The sequence below is a fragment of the Haliotis rufescens genome, unplaced genomic scaffold (genome assembly GCF_023055435.1).
Source record: "Haliotis rufescens isolate VD_foot unplaced genomic scaffold, xgHalRufe1.0.p SCAF_54, whole genome shotgun sequence".
NCBI classification, from domain to species: domain Eukaryota; kingdom Metazoa; phylum Mollusca; class Gastropoda; order Lepetellida; family Haliotidae; genus Haliotis; species Haliotis rufescens.
Genome location: NW_025964268.1, coordinates 1,830,071 through 1,855,941, shown reverse-complemented (window position 1 = coordinate 1,855,941; position 25,871 = coordinate 1,830,071). Strand labels below are relative to the sequence as shown.

Here is a 25,871-nt window from a genome sequence, read left to right as displayed (position 1 = left end):
TGTGAAAAGCAACATGTACGGCTCTACCTTTCAGTAATAAAGTAAATGTTGCTATGTTAGAATTATGAGTATTGCTGTGATTCATGAAAACGCTTCATATCAAATTGATCATGTCTGTTTTCCCTCTCCCGCTACATCGCCAACTAATATTCGCTTAAATGGAAGGACAAGGCAGGGTAAACTAGGGCCCTTTTTATTTTAAGTTGTGGTCCTTTTAGATTTTATTTTGCGGAAAACATTAAACTTATCAGATGGCCAACAACTACTCATTGGTTTGACTAAATGAGTGAGAGGGTCCATTTGTCGAATGAGCGAGTATTGTTGTACGCCGCATTTATCAATCGTCCAGCAATATCACGTCAGGGACACAGAAATGGCCTCACACATTGCACTCATGCGGGGAATCGAACCCATGCCTTGGCGTGACGAACAAAAGCATGAACCACTTAGCTACCGCCCCAACCCCCCTGTTTGGCGAGTGAGTGAGTATAGCTTAACGCCGTTTTTAGCAACCGCCCAGCACTATCACGGCGGGGAATAACACATGGCACCCATGCAGAGATCGAACACGGGCCTTTTGTGTGACGAAGGAACGCACTGACCACTACACTACTGCACCGCCCCCTATTCATCGAGATCAAGTCCTTGGTCAAAGATAAGCTTCTTATCATAAGTGTGTACTACATCTTAGAACATCAGCTTGCAACAAAGACATGACTCATGTTCAGTCTTTTTGACACATTAAATCCATTTTAAGGATGTTTCACTGTTTATTGACATTCGTTGTGAATAATGAAGATTTTCCATGAATCAACGTTTCAATGTAATTATTAAATCGGTTGAATTCATATTAAGCATTGCTACCAATTTGCCCATCCTATGAATATTCCGGTTATTGAAACAAGGTATGGTGAGAGAGTGAATATTGTTTACCGTCGCAGTCAGCAATATTTAAGCAGCCGCCTGTGCATAATCCCGTCTGGACCAGGCAAACCAGTGACTAGAGTGAGTGAGTGAGTGAGTGAGTAAGGTTTTACGCCGCTTCTAGCAATATTCCAGCAATATCACGACGGGGGACAGCAGAAATGGGCTTCACACATTGTCCCCATGTCGTGAATCGAACCCGGGTCTTCGGCGTGACGAGCGAACGCTTTAACGACAAGGCTACCCGACCGCCCCCAGTGACTAGAAGCATGACCAATACACACCATTCATTTAGTCACTCACTCACTCACTCTTACATAATAGGAGTTTCCTTCGATTCAAGTGAAAGAGAAGCGTAGAGATAGCTCGAGTGTGGGGAACAGGATTTAATTCAAGCTGCTCGTTTTGGCATACTGGACATTGTGGTCTTACCTAGTGAGGTCTTTTGTTTATCAGGTTCAACTACTGCCCGTGACCAGCAGCCATTTTGGACAACCGATCCTTATTACAACAAGACAACATATCCTACAATAGATACACTGTGATCGAGCAAAGACATTCATGGCGGATGCGCGGAATGGTCACTAAGGTTTGATGCTGACCAAATCCTAACTTTAGGTGTCTAACTTCAAAAAGAAATAACTTTCTATATGTTAAAAGAAAATATTCAATAAAGTTTCATTCAAACATAAATCTTTCACCATTCAAGAAAAAACATTGCTCAAACGTAAGATGATTAACTTTTCAATCGATATGTCGTTTCTCTCGAGTTCATTTCTTTGTTGGTGCCGAGTTCATTTCTAGACTGAATATCTAATTCGTTCACTTAGGAATAATTGTTCCCGTTGCTTGAATCTTCATAGGACTCGTGGCTACTGAGTCGGGCTCTAGAATACAGACCGTGTTTGTACACTGCGTTTTAATGGAATAGAGATAGGCGTTAATCCTCCCGAGCTTAAAGGACGTTATAAATGGGGTAGACTTCACACACCAATAGGTAAGAAAGCCCAAATGTCCCCAACACATCTGAATATGGCAATAACATGATTGTCAGCTCACAGATGGAGGCGTATGACCCTCGAGCATGTCGGCATAACGCGCTACCCCACCCCTTTGTATCCCACCCACGCCGTGGCAGTCCCACCTTGGCTCCTTCACCTCAACAGGTGCACACCGACAGTGGTGTGAGGGGATGAGTCATCCGTGGGATATTATCTGAAGATATCATTTGACTCTTGTCATATCTGAAAACATAACTTTGAGTTTTGGGCGGGTGGATGGGTGAGTGAGTGGGCGGGCGAGCAAGTGAATGAGAATTCAGTTTTAAAACGGCCTGTTAGCATGGAGGAAAGCCCGAAGTAATGAAGGTCTCAGAGTGAGTGAGTGAGTGAGTGAGTGTTTAACGTAAGGCCCCCCCCTGGTGACAGCCAGGGAGCTCTGATCGCCCTATCTAGGGGCACAGCACATGCTGGAAATCAAACTAATTGGTAATCAACAGATTTATGATTTAAGCGTTTGAAATGCCATGTCTATGCTATGGTGTTGTTTATGAAAAAGGTTACGATCCTAACGCACATGATGCTGTACAACCCGTTGGTACGTTAGTTCCCATTGCTTGTAAGATTGCGTGTTATTACTGGGTCATCGTAACCCGATGGCGTGGAACGTTGCTCTTTATATTAAGCACTGGTTTGTCTGTTCTCGATTATCTATAGGCCGCCGTGGAATAACCCTTTCTCTTAAAAGAGAACAGAAACAGATTTCTCTTAAAATCCGGGGTAGAATAGGTCTTCAGCAACCCATGCTTGCCGTTAGAGGCGACTAAAGGGATCGGGTGGTCTGGTCTCGCTGACTTGGTTGATGCATGTCATCGTATCCCAAATGCGTAGCTCGGTGCTCGTGATGTCAATCATTGAATTGTCTATTCCAGACTCGATTATTTACAGACCGCCATTTTATAGCTGGAATATTGCTGAGTGTGGCGTTAAACAAACAAACAAACAAACACATAAACAAGAAAACAAAAGAACAATTTTATTCTTCTTCATTTTGTTTGAGGAAATCCAACATTACCTTTGTTCATATATATCCCACCCATCTAGTATGTACAATGCAAGCCCCTTTTCCAAAGGCCGCACCGCCTTGTAACTCGTAAATATCGTATGATATTTTATTAATCCGGTTATATTGGAAAAATGATCCCAAAATATATCTGCCTTATATGTGCTTTTTATAATATGTATAATCTCAATATCTAGAACCATGCAATGTGCGCGTGCTTTGTGTCCTAGTATTAGCTGTATAGTCTACCATGGTTCCGTTCAATATACTTGAATACATGGTAGAATTGAGACAGACACACCGTATTTGAAAATTAGTGGAATGTTATACCGAATTGATACCTCTATTTTATTTCATTTTCATATGAAATTGGAGGCTATCAATTCGGTTAAGCATTCCTCTACTTTTCACAGGACACAGCGAGTTTTTCTCCTAAATTAAGCACTGCCTTCTTGGTCAAGTGGACAGAGCTCCTGTCTTGAGAGCGGAAGTTGGGTGGTTCAATCCCCGGTCGCGTCATATTAAATACTTTAAAACATGGTACTTATTGTTACCCTACCTGGCGCTCGGCATTAAGGGGACACACACACACACACACACACACACACACACACACACTAAGGTACATGCACGTCACAATATAAGTGCAATAATCTTGAACGTGACGATAAGCCCCACCTCACCTGACCTGAATTAGGCTCTTAATGAATGCAAATCTATGACCCTATCGAGTCCCACAGGTATAAAGCTGTCTACATTTGGCCACATCGATACAGATACCAACAGGTGATTCGTGTGTTCAACCGTGCATAATAGTTTCATTTAATAACCATAAACAGGTAATATAATTTTTTTAATCATTCAAGCAGTAAGGCTATTATTAAATTCAAAACGAGCACATGCGTTTATCATAACCTATACTTTGTCATAATATTACTACACCAATATACTTCATGTACGTAGTTTAGACGCATTTTTCTTGTCAGTGTGAAGTAAAAACTTGTGTATGTTCGCCGGCTGCTTGGTAAATACCGAAATACGGCTTTGTTAGCTGTGACCCCGATACCTTACGATCACGTGACTAAGCAGACGATACAAGCACCCAGACGACATAACACCGCGAGACTGTGGGAACATGCGAGTACTGGACGCTACTTACAGACGATAAATCATGTCTCAAATAAACCAATTGGTGTTTTTCGTGATTGTCTTCACCCTGATGGTATTTCTTTCGGAGTTTATCGAAGGCAGAGGGATTTTACGCCGAAAACACAAGAAAAAACAAGCAGGGAGTTCGGATGATTCTGTTGAGATATATTTTAAACGAACGTCGTCGGATAACACTGAAGTCATCTGCCACGGTTCAGGTAAGCCAATTAAGAATATTAGGTATATAATTGATAATAACTTATTTGTTTTTGTTCAACCTTATGTATCTGTGTGCATCAGAATCTTAAATAGATTTATCGGTAATCAGGTCGAACTTCATCAGCACAGGTATTATCAAGCGATATGGACTTGACATCAAATCAACCCACGACAGTGTGACGTGATCTGGTGATAGATACTAGACAGATGATATATTTATCACTTGTGTTCCCCATATTGACAGCGTCGTTTGATACGCATTTATTTCGTGCCCTACACCGAGGTCTCGATGACTAGGTTGAAAAGCATGTTTAACTTTACCGAGTATACCTGAAAGGTAGGTCAGGGAAGTGAAATGTTCAGGTCTTGTTTGTGGTGACACAAAGACATATTTACCCAATAAAACACACAGTACATCTTGGATACACACACATTTGTAGGCACAGGTTTTCTTGGAGTCTTGTCAATTGATGTCGTTGTAGTGCTTCCAATTGGATTACATTGTTATTATAATTATCAATTAAACCGGAATTTAGTTAAATTAACAATGTCAGACAAAAGGGTTTATTGACCTACTTATCATGAAACCGCAATTCAATCATGTTTCAATTACTTTTGACTTTCTATCATTGAAATTTAGTGCATGATGAATTATTTAAACTTAGTTTCTTCTTTTCATGCTAATGGGGAATTAAAAATATTCAATGGAGTCAAACAATATAAATTTTCAACCAATACACTATGACCGTCAGCATTCTCTTGATATATGGTACAATGCATCAATTACCTGCATTGGAGGAACATCCGGTTATAATAAGGGCATGAAAAGAACACGACTGCCATGCAGGATATATATGTTGATATATTTTCCTCACTAAAAAAGATAAACTCATCATGCTCTGAATGTTTACCATAGAAATCTACCGTGAGACAACTTTCAGCCAAGCCCTTTTACATAGGATCTTCGCACTCGCTGCCTTACTGTGTCTTGCGCTGTTGCATCATAGAGACAGTTGTACCACTCAGTGCGGGAAGGTGATCGCATTCTAATGTCCTCTTCTGAATGAGATACCACGTGCTTCGGCACCCGAATAGCATCTCATTCAGGGTCGTGTCACATAGCATAATTTGCCACACCCGTGAAAAGCATCGTATAATCAGTAATTGTTTTTATTTTGACCGTTTTCTTTATTAGAGTCTCATGACTAAATACACTATCATGTCCTCGTTTGCAGTAACGAGTAGCTCGAATCCTCGGATCTAGGGATATTAGGAAAATATATATACTGTTATTATGTGCTTAACATTCACTGGTCGGTAGAATAGGTGAGTCATTAATAATTATTGTTATTTTTTATGACGAGTTAAAGAGGTGATAAAAAATACCAGAAACCAGAGTCATATTTGTTTTGCCTTGCATCATACACTGTCGACTTATTGGACATTGTCTCTAGCGTGTCCAGGGCAATACCATATCAAACAGAGTATATATGTGGTTTAAGGAAGAGAATATATTGATGTCATATTGATATTATTTATTATGAGGAACACAACGTTTTGGAGTATATGCTTACTCCTTCATCAGGTGAATGAATGCCATGAGGCAGGGAGAATACCATTGGTTTGATTTTAACTGTAGCAGTAAAGACAGACAGAGGTTTGTACCTAGATATCAACTAAAGTACTGTTACAGTACTATTGCAGGTTGTTGTACATCAGAGAGGTTTCATCCAAACGCTTTACTGCTTTGATGATCAAAGAGCAAGAAAAAACGTCATGCATACATAGATACAGAGCTTAGCCTTGAATGTCCAAGGCAAAAACACCTATAAAAGTGCAGAAGTACTAGTTTAATGTATATGTGGGGTCCGTGGTATTCAAAAGACGGAAACGCTGTGTATTGTAGATGAACAAATGTTGTCAGATATTCATGTGCACTGGCTAGACTTTGAATCACACTGACGCTAATACATGTTTTACGAGTGTATGGCCTTTTTCAATTCAGTCCCTGCTCTTTAACACAGTAGTACAAACGCATGAATGAAGCCCACGGATGCATTATGGTGTAGCTGATCGTCAATTGCGTATTGGTCGAAAGAGAACATGCGACTTTTGCAGTGTCGGGTGATGGCTACTTGTCATTGTGAACAGGTATGCGTGGGAGGGGACGCCAGGGGGAGCGAGGGAGAGTGTTTAACCAGGACCAGCAGCGGAGCAACTCTCTGTTTACAAAGTTCCTTGACAATCTTGCAGTCAGGGCAGACTAAACGAAAACACGTAGGGGAGAATTCCTTCCCCTTCGAAACTTGCAAACCCGACCCACCTGAGTATGGGCAGATCACGTGACCAGATCACCCCATCTCGTAAATTCGATGTTGTTAAAACCTGTACAGAACCCGTATACGGAAACTTTCACGTCAACTTTCACTTAGTCCTCTTTTTACCAAAGTTAAACATATAATACCGTCACGTTTTCTTTGTTTCTAATTCCTTCCGTATTTTCTTTGTTGGACATGTGGTTTTTTTGTGACCCGTTAACAGCTAACTCTGATATATCCAACTACATGTGTGCTTGAGTGATGACGTGGCCCCAGTGATCGATGGCGTCACCTTCTGACAGACAGTCAGTCAATCAGAGTGTGCATTGTGACACAGGGTTAATAACTCCCGTGACACCAGCCGCTATTATGAATATGTTAACATCAACAACAATGGGTGAGAGTGCAAGGTCCCGGTACACATACCATCCAGTGCAAATTGTTTTTTTTGGTGTTTCCGATTAATATGATGTCCCTGAAAGGTGAAGGCTATCACAGTTCAAACTGTCAAGGGGACCATTACGATATGAGTCATAACACACACTCATAATATCCACAAATATAATCTCTAAAATAGAAACAGAGGTTTTGGGTACTCACTTTAAATATGGCATTACATTTAAGAAACAGACAGTGAGTTGCAGCAATGTTAATAGATAATTACCCTTTTGCATTACATATAGTGCAATCAGGCGTTACACAGATTAAACATTTCTTTGCGTTTTTTGATAAAAAAATATATTTCTTTACACCCTCTTAAAAATCGAAAATATATTATTTTATGTATGGTGTCTCTGAGATGTTTTGTTTGTGGTGGAAATTGCAAAGCCAGTGTAATCCTTTTAGTATAACATCCCAAGCACAAAGCCGCGTGAATCACGTTAAAAGGGTATCGGGTACATCTTCACATCGTGATTCATATAATGACCTATTTTACTGCATATCTGGAGTAAGATGGGCTCACTGTGCGACGTCGGGATGTACGCCGAGTATATGCTTGAAGCCGCCACCTTGTGAAATGATTTAAGTATCTAACGCAGGAAGGAGAACCGCGTTTTTATGCCATCGATAAAAAAACACATACAGGGTATTCATCTTTGTACAGAGGAGCCACGTTGGCCCACTAGTTTAAGCTGCTGTAATTCTTGTGGGGAGTTGCGTCCCTTAGTTTGTGCTAGGATCCTCTGGTCGTGGTTTCGAATACCAGACCCTTGGTTTGTCAACAGCATACCTATGTTCGTGGGTTTTCACCAGAAGTAAAGTAGTAAACTTCTGTTGTATATATTTATACTACTCAAAGTTTGCTGAGGATCAATTTTGAGTTTTGATGACATAAACAAGTCATCCAACAAATACAGATGGAAAAAGCCCGGTACACAATGATTGGGTAACCCCTACAGGACCTTAGTGTCATGATGAACGGACCGAAGCACGCAGTCATGGGCACAATGTGCACAATGAGCTTGAAAACCTGTGTTTCGATGTATAGTGACAGAATCACTGCACATCATTTTCGGAGAGCAAAACAATATTTGCTACTGACGAATGCAACAATCGAATGCCCCCTCAGTGTCAGAGACGACGTTTGAGGACCGATTATATTAGACAGATGCATAGGCATGCTTGAAAATTGGTTAACACAACGTCACATCTCAAACGTCTTTGGTGTCAGCCAAGTGATCAACAGGGCATGGAATCGATATCAGACGTTTGGATCAGCAACCAAGCGACATGGCGTTCCACCACGCAGCGGGAAGCCAGGTTTCTCCTGATTGTAGTAAGGCGTCATCACTTCGTGACTGCCACCACTTTCAGAAATGACCCGCGGAACGCTAGTGGCTTTAACGTTTCTACTTAGACAGTTAGAAATAGTCTCCGTGATGCATTCGCATCCCAATGACCCAACATCACAGGCAGGCACGTTTGAATTGGGCTGAAGATCACGTCAGTTGGACAGACCAGGACAGGGCTCCACTATTTTCCCTGATGAATCGAAATACTGTCGAGACTTCACAGATTGTCGTGCCAGAGTGAAAGACATGAAGAAAGATTTCAGCATTCCAACGTAGCCGAACATGACCGCTATGGAGTGGCTCAATCATGATTTGGGGTGGGATCAGTAGAGCTGGAGCACGATGACAGGTGTGCGCTACAGGGTTGATATTCTGGATGTGTACGTGAGATCGCATGCTGGCGCAATCAGGCCGGACTTCATCCTCATGGACGATAACGTACGACCTCATCGTGCCAGGATCGTTGATGCCTACTTAGAGTAGGAGACCATTGTCCGCATGGAGTGGCCAGCCCGGTCACCAACCCTATCGAACACATGTGGAACGATCTGCAGATAGCCCTCTCACGACATTCTGTCCTTCCGGCTACTGTACAGGAATTCAGCAATGCTCTTGCTAAAGATCGGAACAATCCCTTGGCAACCATTGTTTGGTACATGACTAATGGTCCTTAACCATGTCATCACGCAATATTGTCTCTGGCCTGTTGCACACAATGTGATATATTCCCGTTTAAAGTGGTGATCCTAAGCAGACTTTGAGTAGTATAACTGAAATACTGTTTAAAGCGGTTTTAAACCAAACTCACTCATAAGCCTTGTTGTTAAGGCCGCAGTAGGCAACATTTCAGCTATATGAAGAGGGCCTGTAAGTACGACCATCTAAACCAGACCAACCATCCTGGACCAGACCAACCATCCTGGACCAGATAAACCATCCTGGACCAGACAAACCAGTGATTGATATAATTAGCAACGTCCCACGACGCTGGAGTACGATGGCACACTTTCAAACAAGTCCTTGGGGATTTGATTTGATCAATAACTGACCAGCAATGACTTGACGCTCTGCTTCTAATGAAACTATGCCTTCACCCTTATATTCGTGTTCATGTGGTATCAGGTATTGACGAGATAACGTGCCGATCCTAAACACATGGCTGCTGCGGCTTAAAGGACAAATGCCTGCACAATGACAGATTATTGAAAACTGCCTGTCAACATATACATAAGGCACCACCAGTATCTTCGTTAACTGGTTCGAGCTTCCCATTGCGCAAATGGTTTTATCATAAAAATAAGTCGGCAAAACATAACTGTTGAGTACGAATCGTAAGAAATTAGCATAAGATTTAGTCCAGTCAGTGTAATATCACCAATCAAATGGTCACAAACATGATTTGGCTAGCTTGGTATCTCACAACGTTCTGCTTGTGCTGATCGGTAGCTTTGTGGTTGAACTGTTCGCTTGACACACCGAGGTTCTGATCCAAAACTGAAACAGCGTGTGAAGCTCATTTTGCAGTTTCTCTTGTCACGATGTTGTTCCATATACAACCTACAGCGACGTGATTCCTCACTCACTCTGGATTTGATAAGGGGTCCAGGGTCCTGGTCCGAATGCCGTTGTGACTGCAATATGTTAAGTCCGATGGCGGACTAGCTTTCAGAGATAAGACTACACAAGTACAGAGAGCGGCGATCTTGCTATATGTAAGTACTTTCACATTTACTTTCGAACGTGTACATTTACTATCGAACGTGCAAATGTTAAGAAGAAACATCGTTCTTGAAGAGTTACCATATGCAGGTATTTCACTTGTTCTGAACACGTGTTCTATGCTTGATTCTAGCTGTGAATCAAATACTGGACTTCAAATACCAAAATGTCGTTTCTTAAACATTAGCGTTCACTGAATTCCACCCGCCACAGCGCTCTGCACTGAGCAAATACTCTTGTTTTGTTTCACAACACGAATATAGTTTTTAAACAACATCGCCAAACAAAGCTAGTCTTCCCCTTTGTAGTCGTGTATGGCAAGGATTACAGTTCTTCATTCCGTTATTGTAAAATGGTTGACACATTATGGGAATACTGGCATCACATAAAAAGCTGGTTGTGATTTTGGAAGCTATTAGCCAGCTGAAGTTCCATGGCCGACACAGCGAATCTAGACAAGGTGTTTGCCTTCTCCTCACTTTGAACCTACAGTTCCACATTATGAAGAGCGGCTGTATGCTGTATACAGCTGCTCTGTATTCGTTGACGGGATGGATACTTACCGCATGTCTGATGAAGAATGACACGTCTTTTGTTACTGCAAGAACTACTTCTGCTTCTACCACCACCATTTTAAAGAGGATGATGGTTGGATGTAATTATTCCCAGTTACTAAGTGAACCCACTCCTATGTCAGAGTGACATACACGGGAGGACACTAACGTACCTGAAAAACAACAAGGGAAGTTACTTTTTTATGTAAAACAAATTTTGCATTTTAGTCCAACTGTCGACCAGCATTAGGTCGGCGGAGTCCCACGGTGGGCTTACACACGTGGTGACCTGGGTTACACTTGCACCTCTCTCACCTTCCCCGTGTCCCGCTCTTAGAGGGGCCTTGTTGGGGTTGGAAAGTGTCCTGAACCTATTTGCTTCATTAGCTCAAGTGGGGGCACGGGTGGCCCAGTCGTCTAAGGCGCCGCGATTCGCAGTGCAGAGTTGCGTCCCTTGGGCACGCCAGAAACCTATGATTGTGGGTTCGAATCCGAGTTCGCCCCGATTATGTTTCTAGGTTTGTCAGCACCATACCCGTGCTCGTGGGTTTCACCGAGTTTGTAAACGTCAGAGACCTGCATTACTTCGGGCTTTCCTCCCACATTAAGCTGACACGCCACGATATAACTGGAATACTGTTAAAAGCGGCGTTAAACCCAACTCACTCACTCACATTAGCTCAAGTCAGGAACATTATGTATTACGTTTTCAAGGGAAACACATATATGCTCTGGAACCGGGGAGCTTACGAATACCATGAATATATGCAGTCATTGATCGTATTAATGAAAATGAAAATTATGACTCGCTAATTTCCCCAAAGGGTCAAATTATTCATATTCCCTGTTATTTTCTGTATTTCATTTCAGTGTTTATTGACATTTAGATATCTCGACGATAACCACGTGACATAACCAAGAGAACGTGAACAACAGAGAATTATTAATTCTTTTAAAGCAAGAGATGAAAATAGGTCCACGTGTTCTCAGATAGGGTTAAGCACACACTGTTATGGCTTTAACGATTCACGGAAGTATCGTTGATACTTGTCCTATGTTGACGTCCATCATTGGTACATCGGCAATATTCAGGCTATGCCACGACGAGATATAAATCATCAAACCTTCACCATGCAAACCGGTGACTGATAGCATAACAACGTCATACGCACTGCCTCGATAGGGCGTCTGCTCAGAGAGAGGAAAGCGGAAATTCAATCCCCTGGCAACGCCATACTTGTAAAATATAGTATCTGTTGTTACCCTCCCCAGCGGTCCACGTTAAGGGGATAACACTCTGCCTGGCTCGGAGTCAGTACAAAGTCTCTGACTGGGGTATACTGTGAAACTGCGGCAGGATATCTCACTGGGCTAGCACTATATAATGTGCATGGGTGTCACTATTTGAGTGAAATAATCTTGAACGAGACGTTTGACCCATTCAACTCTCCTCATATACAAAAGGATTAACTTGATTTATTCCATTTAATGATCGACTGTACATGAGAATAAAAGTGGCTGAGTGGAATAGGATGTTAAAATGTCATTTTTGTTATCGACAAAAATGTGTATTTGGACTTGAAGTGTTCTTTTTAAGTGGCATTCTGTACTTTTAATGACACCATTAAAGCGTTAACCTACTTACTTATTGTTAGATCAGACAATAATTGGGCGCAACGTTTTCCAACCCCCAAAAGGCCCCTATTATTCAAACAAATGCTTTAAATCGCCTGATTTTCGATCGTCCGATTTTCATGAATGAACAGACAATGTGTTTACACTACCGCCCACTTGGGGGCGCTGTAATTATCCGGGTATTCGCGCTCTTATTTCACCTCCATTCACAGAGAGTTATGTCTCGTTCATTGACGTTTGCAACCGCGTAGATCGTGAGCTGTCTCGGTATTTATTGAAAGGATTTCTTGAAGCTTTAAGTGAGCAAATATTATTTTCCAACTGCATTCATGAATTATTGTTTAGATATTGAGAACTCTGTCTGTATCTCGTACTGTCCCATTGGTCAATATTTCTCTAGGCAGAAATACAAGGTCACCGGACATCTTCACACGACATCCACCTTAATGATTGTTGTCATAAACTCGCTGTGTTCTCTACATGAAAGTGCCTTCCAGATTTACGTTTGAGAGCCATTTTGTAAAATGTCATATACAGACAGGATTCTTTTCCGATAAAAAATTATTTGCAGATGAAAGAAGTATAGGTTTTCGTAATAATCTTCAGCATTCTACTGTCAGTAGTTGTCTGGGCTGGTGTGGTCTTTGAAACGGGTAATAGAAATATGTACGTATAAGTTGTTTTTTTCATCAAGGTTACAACATTCAAGCTGGCAGCAAAACTTTCAAAAGGTTTTATTGTAGACATGTGGACGACATAAAATTTGTGTCCGATGCAACTCCCTATTTTGACTTGTACAATATGTTCCCATGTTTATTTTCATGTGATTTTATTTACTTGCCTTTGCATGTGTTTGTAACGGGTGCCACCAGTGGCCAGGATACTTTCACGTATTCGCGAACATCTGGTATCATCACTATTTGATAGTGATTCATAAACACATGAACTTGGAGATTTCGAGTTGTCGACTCGAAGCTTTGATTGTAATTAAATCTATACTTTTACAAGTTTGATACATATCTTCACCGAAGCGTTTTCGACAAGTAAATTCACTAATTGGAACACGAAAAACGTAACGATCCACAGCTGCCTTTCAGTTGTCGACATGATCCGACGTAAGTCATTGTCCGGTTGTTTAGAGTTGTATGGGTGGTCTGGGGTATGCTGTTAGATTTCATCCGTGACCGACTAGAGACGCTTTTACGCTTTGGATTGAATGTACACCATACAAACATTTGTTGAAATATTTGTTTTATAAATCCAGTATACGTGCGGATGCCGGGCCGGAAGAGGTACTTACTGCCTATGCTGGTCGTAAGATGGGATTGTCAGTCTCTGGGACTGGGCTTATTCCTGTAATCGTACCCCGATGGCGTTTATCAAAGTTAACATTTTCAATCACTGTCATGGTTTGCCTTGTCCCGACTCGATTAATCACTGAACGCCGTAACATATCAGACTGACTGTTTTGAACTGCGGCCTTAAACTTCAACATTCACTAACTTTAAAACCAATAGCAATGTCCACAAACAACATTTCAGCTTTAAGCTACAGAATGTTTACACGATTTCTATGCAATAAATTTATTTTCTAGCAACTTGAACGCGCATTTCTCAGGTGGTTTGCATCAAGTAAATGTTGTACAATAGTGTTATTCGCCGACATGGACGTGTCAGGGGTGGTTGCCAGCAATTCTCTTGGTCCTACAGCGTAAGCGGTCAGTTGAGGCGGGAAAAATCCGCTAAGGCATTAAGCAACTCTACATTGTAGAATTTTCCAACGATCGTTCCTAAAGTCTATTATCCACAACAAATGTTTGATTTGGTTGGTAGGACCTCTACCCTGACCTGATTCCTTGTTAGACGGACACGGGGGATTTGAATCAATCCCATTTTTGACCCCAATGGCAACTCGCTTAGCCTATCCCCGCGTGCCAGAGATTTGTTGGGGAAAATAGAAAGTTTGAAAGGATGACTACAGAATTAGCATGATCCACTGTAACGCTCAAGGTTAATTAGTAAAAGCGCGGCTTAAGCTTCAGGACGAGTTTGGGAAGGGCGACTCGTGCGATGTCTTACTAATCTCAGCCAACATAATATCTATATATATATATCTTATTTTAGTCTACTTTTTCTTTCAAAATCAAGCTTGGGGAAATTTATTTGATATGGACCTGTTGTCTCATCCTATTGCAGACATAGATTACTTTTGATCACATGTATTTCTATAGGACAGGTTGAACATACCTGCATTCTGTTTTGGTCAAATAAGGTGAGGTGGGGTGAAATTGGGTTTAACGTCGCGTCCAAGATTATTGCACTCATATAGCGACGTGCATGCACGTGTGTGTGTGTGTGTGTGTGGCTGCTTGTACTAGTCCGGACTGATGCCGATTTATAGTGCTAGCTCACTGAGATACCATGCCGCAGTTTAACATGAATACCCCACTCAGACACAGTATACTGACTCTGAGCCGACCAGTCCTTGTTGTAGCGCCTTAATGCCGAGCGCCAGACAAGGTAACAACAAGTACCATCGTTTAAAGTCTTTTGGTATGATGCTGCCGGGGATCGAACCCCGGACCTTCCGCTCCCCAGGCGGTTTTTTGGTCAAAGAAACTAAATAGAAAATCCAAAACAATTTGTTTGGTGTTTTTGACATGATACAAATATGTCAGTATCTCGGATTGTCTTCTTCCCAGTCTGTGACAGCTATATCTCTTATCTCGAAGTCACTCATCCTAAAGGGATTCAATCCGGACCAGGACCCGTAAAAGGTGACTATGCTTGTCGTAAGATGCGACTAACAGGATCGTGTGGTCAGGCTCGCTGACTTGGTTAATGCATGTCATCACACCCGTGAAGATCCCGGTTAGAATAGATCTTCAGCAAGAAAAAGGTGGCTATGTTTTTCGAAAGAGGCGACTAACGGGTTCGGGTGGTCATCCTCGCTGACTTGGTTGATACATATTATCGTATCCCAATTGCGTGGATCGATGCTCATGATATCGATCACTGGATTATCTTGTCCAAATTCGATTATTTACAGACCGCCGTCATACAGCTGGAATATTGCTGATTGCGGCGTTAAACAACAAACAAAGCATGTCATCGTATCCCAATTGCGTATATCGATGCTAATGATGTCAATCACTGGATTGTCTGGTCCAGATTCAATTATTTATAGGCCGGCGTCATATAACTGGAATATTGCTGAGTGCGGCGTTAAACAACAAACAAACAAATAGAAGAGGTTCCCAGTCCCCATGCTTGTCAAAAGAAGCGACTACATGGGGTATTTGTTGGCTGTAACACTTGATCCGACTGCAAGTGTGTCCACACTAGCGTCCGTAGTACCATCCGTGTGACCTAGCTGATTGTGTGTCAACATATCCTGTTCACAATATAAACCGTTAGTTTGCCAATACAGACTTGAATATATCTTGACAGTCGTGATATTGATGGGGCCTTGCTGAATGTGACGTGAAAGATACAACCACACACTCTGGGCACTGTCTTCCTGATCGCAATGGTATTTATTCATATATTCAATGTATTACAAAACTCCGTTATATGTTCAAGAGTGGTCTCCTTCACGTTTGGAAATAGTGAGTGAGTGAGTATGGATCTACGCCGCTTTTAGCAATAGTCCTGCAATATCAAGGCGGGGGACACCACCTGGGAAATTGAACAAGGGCCTTCGACGTGGTGAGCGAACGCTTTATCCACTGGGCTGCCTCCCCGCCCACGTTTTGAAATAAAGAACCCCCCGCTTCATTACTCTTCTCTGTCGAACATGGCCTTGTGTTGTCCTTGCAGCGTTAAATAACCAGTTAAATCATGGCTTGCATACCATTCTGCTATCGTACATTTGCAAATTAAGGCTAATTGTCGGTTTTCTTTCCATGGATGATTTGATTTCTTGACCAAGGAAATGCCTTCAAAGACAGTTGACAAAATACCACATAAATCGCCAAAAAGGGTGGTTCGGATACGCTCAAATTCTTTCAGTTTTCCCACGAAACAAATAACCTATATTAGCACATGCAATATTTGGTTACATAATTACTAGAAGAAACCACGATTCGCCACGAACAGTGCTCCCTTTATGCCAAGTGACGTGTGTGGCATTTTCCAGGTAAATGCACGTTCTTGAGCGCTTTGATCATTGCAAGGCGCGTTAGCTGAAGGTCATTACATGCGTCCAGGTAGACATCTCGCGGTCGATCTACCTGTATACGATTACATACCTGGCGACGACAATTTCACTCTTGGTATCCTTCTTCGGGGCCAAATTAAATGAATTTAGGGCCCGCAATGAGTTATCACTGAAACCTACAGCGACTGCTAATACAGACAGTTTATCCTAGTTTCGGGCCGGTGAGCACGAAAAAGACCCAGTACGTATTATTTAACATGTGGATATCAGGTATGTGGTTTGTTATGCTGTGAAAAAAGAACATTGTATGTTGGAATATAAATATTATGAAAATATCCTAACAAAAAAACCCCACGAATTCTGTGGATGAAAGACACTTATTGGATAGAAATAAATTGAGTAAATATATGTTTTTGTACATGCATTTCTTTGTACTGTCAACACGCCCCGTGGAGATCTGAGGTTGGAATATGCTACCAGTAACCTTTATTTGTCGTACGAGAATAAATGTAACCGATGGTCAGGCTCGGTGACTTGGTTGATTGGGTGTCATCGTACTCCGACGATGTAGGACGTTGCTTATAATGACATTGTCAATCACAGGTTTGTCTGGTCAGGCCCGATTATGTTCTCACCATGTGGTTGGAAAATTGTCGAGAGCGGCGTTAAACAACGCACTGTCAACACAGCTGTTATGGTCAGTAGATGTGTTTAGAAGTGCCAGCGTCTTACATATTGGCGTATCGAGTAAGCATAGTTACATGCATATTTATCGGTATTTCACTGAACAGTAAGCTACGTTTATATATATATAACGAACTACGACTATATCGAACTCAAATCAGTGGTCCCTTTGAGTTTGTTATAACCGTAGTTAACTGTATATCAGTTTGGTTTAGATACGAGTGTGAATCTCCCCTCGAAATCTATGCACTGCATACATTCAACCCCGGTGAAAGTCTGCGTCCTAAATAAATCCTAAATGACAAACATCAGCGTTATCATTTGGCGGTCCTGATGTGTTTACGTTCATCTGACGGTCATTCCTCGCGCCAGGACACCTGGTGTGATTGATGTGCACGTGCTGTACATGATGTGACGTCACAAATATGATGGCGCCCTGTGCGATCCCATAACGCAATTTGATGTTAGCCTTTAGCACCCGCAGCAGGATATCGGCCATAAATGGCAGTTTTAAACATAGTTGTTTATGTGATGTGATTGCACAATGCCTGTTGAGCAACCTGTCACAGTTGACTTAAGTGAATATATGAGGCATGGTGTTATGGGAAAGAGATTGTGTGATTCAGGACATGACGAACACATGTTTTGCAAACTTAAGTGAGTTATATTTAGTGAGTATATACATGCATGTTTCTGTTACGTACATCATATCAGCAAGCAAGAGCAAAGCCCGATATGATGCAAGTCTTAGACATTTACCACTTTGGTAAAAACCCACGAGCACAGGAATGGTTATGACAAACCTAGAAACAGAATGAGGGCGAATATTGGATTCAAACCCGGTCATAGGTTCCTGGCAAATCTAAGCGACGCATCTCTTTGCGGTGAATTGAGGCACCTCGGACAACTGGACCTACCGTGTCCCTTCAAAATTGAAAATATCTGAAAATGAAATATATGGGACTACCATGAACTGGCTACAAATATTGTATGCATGTAGGGCATCAAACTCGGGTCTTCCAAGTAAACGCCTTCACTACTTGCCCCCGTGCACAATGAAGTCATATGGGATCAGGGTTAGATCTTTCTTGTGCCAATGACACCATTAAATTAGAAAAAGCAAGTTAAAATAAGTTCCTGGTGCCTAAAGGGCACACTCAGCAATGAATAGCTGTATTTTCCTAATTTGCTTCTGATGATATAAATTATACGAAACCAGTGATGAATATTTTTTCGCAAGGGAAATGTGGACTAATATAGGCGGCGATCCGGTCAAAAATACCAAGTTGAAATAAAGGAAAAACGTACGCAATAATAGTCAAATGTTACGAATAAAGAATGAATGTCACAAATAAAGGTCATTGTTTACATACAAATAATGAATTCAAAACAACTCGCAAACAAAAGACAAAGTGTACTGAAGAAAAGGAAAAAGGACACTTAACTGCTAAAGGACAACAGTGACAATTAAGAACGCCACTTTAATCGGCTTGTTCAGCCATATATATGATAAATGCATTTCGAAGTGCTCAGTGTGTTATGTCATTCCATTTAAGACGACCCTCTTCTGGTCTTATCTCTCTCAGGTTTTATTTATGCGTCTGTTAAAGACATGGACGTAAACATATCTATCACAGGTACCCTTTTGTTGTTTGCACCGAGTCAAACAATTAAAAGGAAAAAAACAACACACACAGATAATGGACTTCAAACCACAACGTTCTCATAAACCAACAAAAAGCCAAACATCAACATGCATGAGCTTACATACAAGCACACACATACGCATAGCGAATCAGCAATGTTTTTAATTCTTCTCGCGTACAACTCGAGGGAAACACACATGGCAGCGTAATCCCCTATATATCTATATTTAAATGTAAAGGACTTAATGGTTTAAGCACCATGGACTTCCGCTCGTAGGTACAAAGGCAAACTGTGTGGGCTCCTGAAGGCAACACAATCTTGTTGTACACACCGGCACTAATGTATTCCTACGCACACCTGCCTGAATCAGTGGGGCAGTCGTGGTTGTGAGAGGGTATTTACACGCCATTTACATGGCATTATATGATGTTTAGGACGTAAATGGTGGCTTCAGTTGAAAAGGCTGATATCTCACCGTGGTGATACACTGTGTCATATGTTTTATGAAAACAAAACCGCCTTTAGGAGTGTATATTGACAAGTTTACAATGGGATGACAGGCTTTATCATATCGATATTTATGTGTTATGTGTTTATGGAGAGAAATACGTATCAGGGGAATGACTTGTGACAAGATTAGACATTTTATATCACATGCTTATAAAAGAATACACATCGTTGGGGTATGTTAGCAATATGACACAGCGGGTGACATTATATATCACATTGTTGCTGTGCACAAGTTTGGTGGGCTATTAATTGGGTTAAACATGGTGCTATATGCAGGCGCGTATTGTGTTCATCACAATGCAAAGAATATAGGATAGCTAGAGCTTCAACAGACGCCCCTTGTGGCGAACCATCCTTCACTGCATGTTGCAGTGTGGACAAACAAGTAATTGTTTGAATCGATTTACATACAAATGAATTCTTGTGTGTCTCCTCCAAACCCGATGACATCTATCTTTGAAAATAAGCTAGTTTACGACTGAAAACCATGTGCATTCATGTATGTAGTATTCTGTCCTGGTTTTACTGTTTAAATCACGTTGAAGTAGGTAAAGAAGTTGCGCTCGTCTAAATAGAACTATTCAATTGGGGTTATTCTTTCCCGACGCTCATGCTATCAACCATCGGTTTCCCTGTTCCAGACACGATCATTTACAAGAACATCGCTGTCAGTAAAGTAAATACCTCAAACTAGCTCAAAGTTTAAATTTGATTATAATGTATATATTATCCTCGTAGACGATAACCTGGAACAGTTACACGACACTTGCTAACATGGCATAACTGAAACACTATTCAAAGTGGCGTTGAACAGAATTCACTGTGTGTACCCTGTCGTGATGTTGCTGAAACAAAATGTAAAACCGACTCACTACTAGTATCGCGGCGGCCTGTAAATAATCGAGTCTGGATCAGACAAACCCGTGATTAATGTCATGAGAAACGTCCTACGCCGTCGGCGTTTCCTGACATGCAATCGACCAAGTCACCGAGACTGACCACCCATCATTGTAGTTGCCTCATATACGACAAGCACATGTTGCTGAGGACCCATCTTGCTGGAAAACCTTCAGGACGGGTGAAAGTCACGAACACGGCTGTATTGCTTACAGACCATTGGTAATTGATCTTAACTTGGGATTCGAAAACTCTATCTGCGGATCCTGGTAGCTTTATTATAACCTCACCTAGAAACACCTGTGCCACTCGTGCACCCATTTCAATTGGGGTTATTCTTTCCCGACGCTCATGCTATCAACCATCGGTTTCCCTGTTCCAGACACGATCATTTACAAGAACATCGCTGTCAGTAAAGTAAATACCTCAAACTAGCTCAAAGTTTAAATTTGATTATAATGTATATATTATCCTCGTAGACGATAACCTGGAACAGTTACACGACACTTGCTAACATGGCATAACTGAAACACTATTCAAAGTGGCGTTGAACAGAATTCACTGTGTGTACCCTGTCGTGATGTTGCTGAAACAAAATGTAAAACCGACTCACTACTAGTATCGCGGCGGCCTGTAAATAATCGAGTCTGGATCAGACAAACCCGTGATTAATGTCATGAGAAACGTCCTACGCCGTCGGCGTTTCCTGACATGCAATCGACCAAGTCACCGAGACTGACCACCCATCATTGTAGTTGCCTCATATACGACAAGCACATGTTGCTGAGGACCCATCTTGCTGGAAAACCTTCAGGACGGGTGAAAGTCACGAACACGGCTGTATTGCTTACAGACCATTGGTAATTGATCTTAACTTGGGATTCGAAAACTCTATCTGCGGATCCTGGTAGCTTTATTATAACCTCACCTAGAAACACCTGTGCTACTCGTGCACCCTTAATCTCCCTCGACAAACAATGTGCGTTGTGTGGTAACTAGCATTAAAGTTGACAGACACAGATAGAACACACGGGGCCTGCGACCCTATGTCCGATGTGAATGATAAATGAAGGCCTGCAATTCATCCGGAAGTCATATGTGATAACAATGCGATTGCACGCTGAGACGTCTGAAGGAGAAAGGGCAAGGGACTTTGGTTCAAGGGCAAGACGCATTTAAATATTTTTCTCTCGCTGACATGTAAGATGAAAATGAAGTACCATTTCGTGTTCCAGAATAGGAAGCATGTCTATTCGATACCGCCAATCCAGAAGCAAGGTCGACAGATTATGTTGTTAGTGGTAATATACGCAGGCGCTTCATACTAAGTAGTTGCTTTAAACGCTTATCTCCCATCGTGATTGACACATTTAGCGTCAGTACGTGATGATCCCTTAATCCGATCTGAGTACGAGGCGACTAACGGGATCGGGTGGTCAGGCTCGCTGACTTGGTTAAGGCATGTCATCGTATCCCAATTGCGTGGATCGATGATCATAATATCAACCACTCGGTCCAGACTCGATTATATACAGACAGCCGTCATACAGCTGGAATATTGGTTGCGGCGTTAAGCAACAAACAAACAAATCCGACCTTCCGCTCCGTCCTTAGGCTATACATCTGCCAGTGATAAACAACGTAGGTAGTACGATATCATTCCTCGCTACTTCATTAAAAATCACTATTCTATACGTACATATATTTACCCAAGTATGTCACAGAAACGCCGAACGCAAGGTCACCTCCCTTCCCTGAGGCGACCAGACATAGTCCCGAGCATGTGTTAAAATCTACAAGATGACATTTGTATTGGCTCTAATCTGTTTGTTGTGTGCATTGCGTATTTGAAAATGATTTCGGCCTCGCAAAATTATTTACTGTGTTTTTAACCATAGCGATAACTTGTTCCCAGAGAGATGGAAGTGTCACACGCTGCAAAGACGTTCTTATATGAACTAGGTTCCTGGTTTATCATACATTACCCAATCTTTTCTGTTTCTATTAGCAATCCATGTACACCATCTATGAAAAGGGCAAGTTAAAAAATGTCCTATTTTAGAATTTGACTTCCAATATCATATATGAATGAAATATCTTTAAAAATATATAGTAAACTGGGAAGTCTGATGTCACCCTTAATATTGATCCTAAACTGCAGGCGGTATGATAGAGGTCATATACACCACCATTGTGGAGGGTATACTAAATAAATCACCAAGCCTGTGGCACCATGGGTGACCTCGGTTGTGTTAGCAAGTCAATGTTTATCATGCAGTGTTTACATTTAGCATTATCCGTCGCTGTTCATGTGTTGACGTATCTTTTCATGTTGTTTCTGCAATGACGCTGCTAATAAATGACAGAAAGTTAAGGCGAGAGACCCTGACCTATATTAAGTCAGATAAACCTGCTCTACTGCTGTTGTTTACTGACTTGGGGTGCATTCATACAGGTGGTTAAGATACCTTTCACAGTGCACCGGAACTAGTGTTGCGATATGGCTATGCATGCGTGTGTGCGTTGCGTGCGTTGGTTTAATGTCGCTTTCAACAGAATTACACTTACACCACGGCATGTCAGCTTCATGTGGGAGTAAGTCTCAGGCGTTTACCACTTTGGTGAAACCCACGAGCACGGATATGGCGTAGCTTCGGTTACCATATCCCCACATCCCTTCCTCGTTTAATATCAGTTTCCTTCGTCACTACTGGCGGCTGTGGATAGTGGAGAGTGAGTGAGTGAGTCAGTTAAAAGTTAACATCACATAACATGACGGCGTCCCTAAGAAAGGTTAGCGGATTTGCGCTGTAGGATTTTAACTTTTACATCTCCGAATGGCTATAAATCATTAAATCATTTAAAAATCTATATACTAGTCCCGACATTAATCACTTAAACCTTCAAAAGGTGTGGTTAATGTCATCCAAACTGAACTATGAAGAAGGATTTCATGTCGAAACAAAGACCGGGGTGTTTTCGAGGTGGACGCCATCTTCTTTTCCAACACCCGTTCCGATTTTCTTTTGATCTGGAATCCTAATTCCTTTTACCCACACCATCGGGGTACGGTGACACCAATCAACCAAGTCACTGAGCCTGACTGCTCGATCTACTGAGTTGCCTCTTTCGACAAGCACACAAAATCGCATTTGGTTTCCTAAGTTATGAAGTCGGGATTTCCAAACGTAAAGTTGTGCAAGCTATGGCGAAAAGGTAATAAAAATAAATAAAAGAAACTCGTTTGTGATATCTCCTCATCTACTGACCAAGGTTTTCTCTTGATTACTCGTGCAGATGTCCTCAGCAAAACATGAGAAACATGCTGTTGTCAAGACTCTGCTTACTGCTGAGTTGTTAACGAGTTTCCTTTGCCCACAACCTCTGACAGGTGAATTGTCGATGCCCACAGAGGGTGTCAGATTGGAAGCGATGACAGTTCGTCAGAATGTTTTGTTGAGCGTGCCAAGTATGACACCTATTGAAAGAATTGTTGATTATGTTGTGAAACATATATACCTGTCTTTCCAGTTAATAAAGAAAAAGAAGTATATACTTTGACATTGTATGTACAAGGACATTGTGAGTCTGGCACCGATTCATAAAGCGGTCTTAGCGTTACCACGATCGCATCTTCGATTATCCAGTGTGTTATTTCTCTATTATATTATGATAAACAACCGGGGTCCGTTCGCTACCATAGCTTCGCTTTGAACCATGTTCGCAACACACGCCTCTAAAGATAGCCTTCCAATCGGTTTTCACCCATGAGCGAGAGAAATCCTGTGCTCAGTTGATAGAGGTGGAGATGGTGACGTGACTTCCTAAATGAAACTTTGTGTTTATGACTCAAAGTATAAGCTTTTTTAAGGAGATATAATACACTGGGTAACGAGGATGCGACTATCGTAACACCGACACTTCAACGAAGTCATTCTCCACAACTACCGTACCCATATGTACATTGATGAAACACTAAAACCTCGCTTCGTAACATGGTCCCAGGTCTTACGTCCAGAAATCTATGATAGCGCTACTTTCTCACATGTCCATATTAAGGTATGGGAGTCAACTCCGATGTAGATCTGGGCAGTGGCTCTGTTCTTACAAACATGCGAGAAACATGCATCTCAGTTAACGATAAGTCGGAATACATTCTGTACGTTTGACACATTCATTACTGAAGTTGACACGATTTCTCACGATATAAAATCCACCAATAACGTTCAAACTGTCATTTATTGAATGATTCATATAAGTATAGAACAAAGTGACAAACAATATCAGCAGTAGCCCAGCTATATGACTATATCGCGCCGGAGCCAGGGAAACCAGTGGTCGATAGCATAATCAACGACCCAAGGCAGCAAGGCACCATTGCACGCAATTGCAGCCAGGTTTGTAGATTCTTTCGACAATCATAGGGCACTCAGGACCTATTCTTTCCCGTATACCTACTTTATTATCAGGGGTACCCATCTTTACATGATCAGTTTACACCAGAGAATGCGCTTGAACATGTGGCCATGGCGTTTACAACTGCTGCATGCTGAGTATTGCTGTAGTACACCCTCACATTCACCGCACGCTGACCTACATTTCAAGATGGGAACCGGGTGTTGCCCACGATACCAAAATATAGCACACATGCAAATAAGCACGTGTTATAGAAACGCTATGCAGTTGGTTTGAATCCTGCCCGAGATCGCGCTCCTATTTCCCATGTGCTGCGTATTTCCACCGTAGTCCATCCCATATACTATCCGTAATTGTTTGGGAACACAACATAGTGCTGTTTGTTCGTGCCCATCGGAGAGGTCATGTCCCGCTGACCTTTCGGTCCTCCTTTGCAGAAAATAGCAGGTAGTGTCAGAGGGCCGGGGTCTGACAGGAATCTAGGTTACAGGATGCATGGGCAAGGTTAACACATATAGACAGATTGATATCGAGGGGATTTAGCAATGTACTCGTGGTTGCAGTAAGCTTGATTTATCGGCTCTTTGTCACAACGATTCAACATTCAAATTTTGTATACGTGGGCTCTGTGTTGTGATTCTGGTGATTAGAGTAGAGTGCAAAATCACATATTTTATAAATTATAACTATGAGCGCGATTATTTATTCAAGACGGACACCTTGCATTAATGCAATTCTTGTTGAAGATAAGCTCTTTTTTCAGCAATCTGAAACATAATTATTTTTATCATTCTTTTCCCAGTCCCTTAAGCTTTACCTATTGTGTTAGTAGCGTGGAATTCCTCTAGCGTGGAATCCTGGTTGGTTGGTCTAACCCACTCCTATGGCATTCGAATTCACACCCACGAATGAATGCCTGCGATATTACATGAAGGTTCTGTTTGCCCACTTTTCGGAGCTTCGAATGACAACACTCGAGTGCTCTACATAAGGCCATGCTGACATTCTGACGGCCCCGAGGGGACACATATTTACTGAGGGCGTGGTATGGGGTGATGATGGATACTTCTGTGAAGGTCGTTGACGGAGTCGCAGGGATAAGCAAACATAGTACCCATGTTCTGTCCGCAAAGACCAGATCACATCCAAGGACCACATCATTCAAGTGCTAGTTCAGTTATTTTCTG

The 25,871-nt window shown here is 41.8% G+C and overlaps 1 protein-coding gene across 1 annotated transcript in view; it reads left to right on the top strand.

The window, feature by feature from the left end:
• The first annotated feature begins 3,959 nt into the window (after positions 1–3,959).
• Positions 3,960–25,871, top strand: part of LOC124138462 — a 58,573-nt gene continuing 36,661 nt past the window's right edge. Inside the window, exon 1 of the mRNA XM_046505098.2 lies at positions 3,960–4,352. Within this exon, the coding sequence (XP_046361054.2) occupies positions 4,157–4,352 (196 nt within the window). The 5' untranslated portion in view covers positions 3,960–4,156. The remainder of the gene's footprint in view (positions 4,353–25,871) is intronic.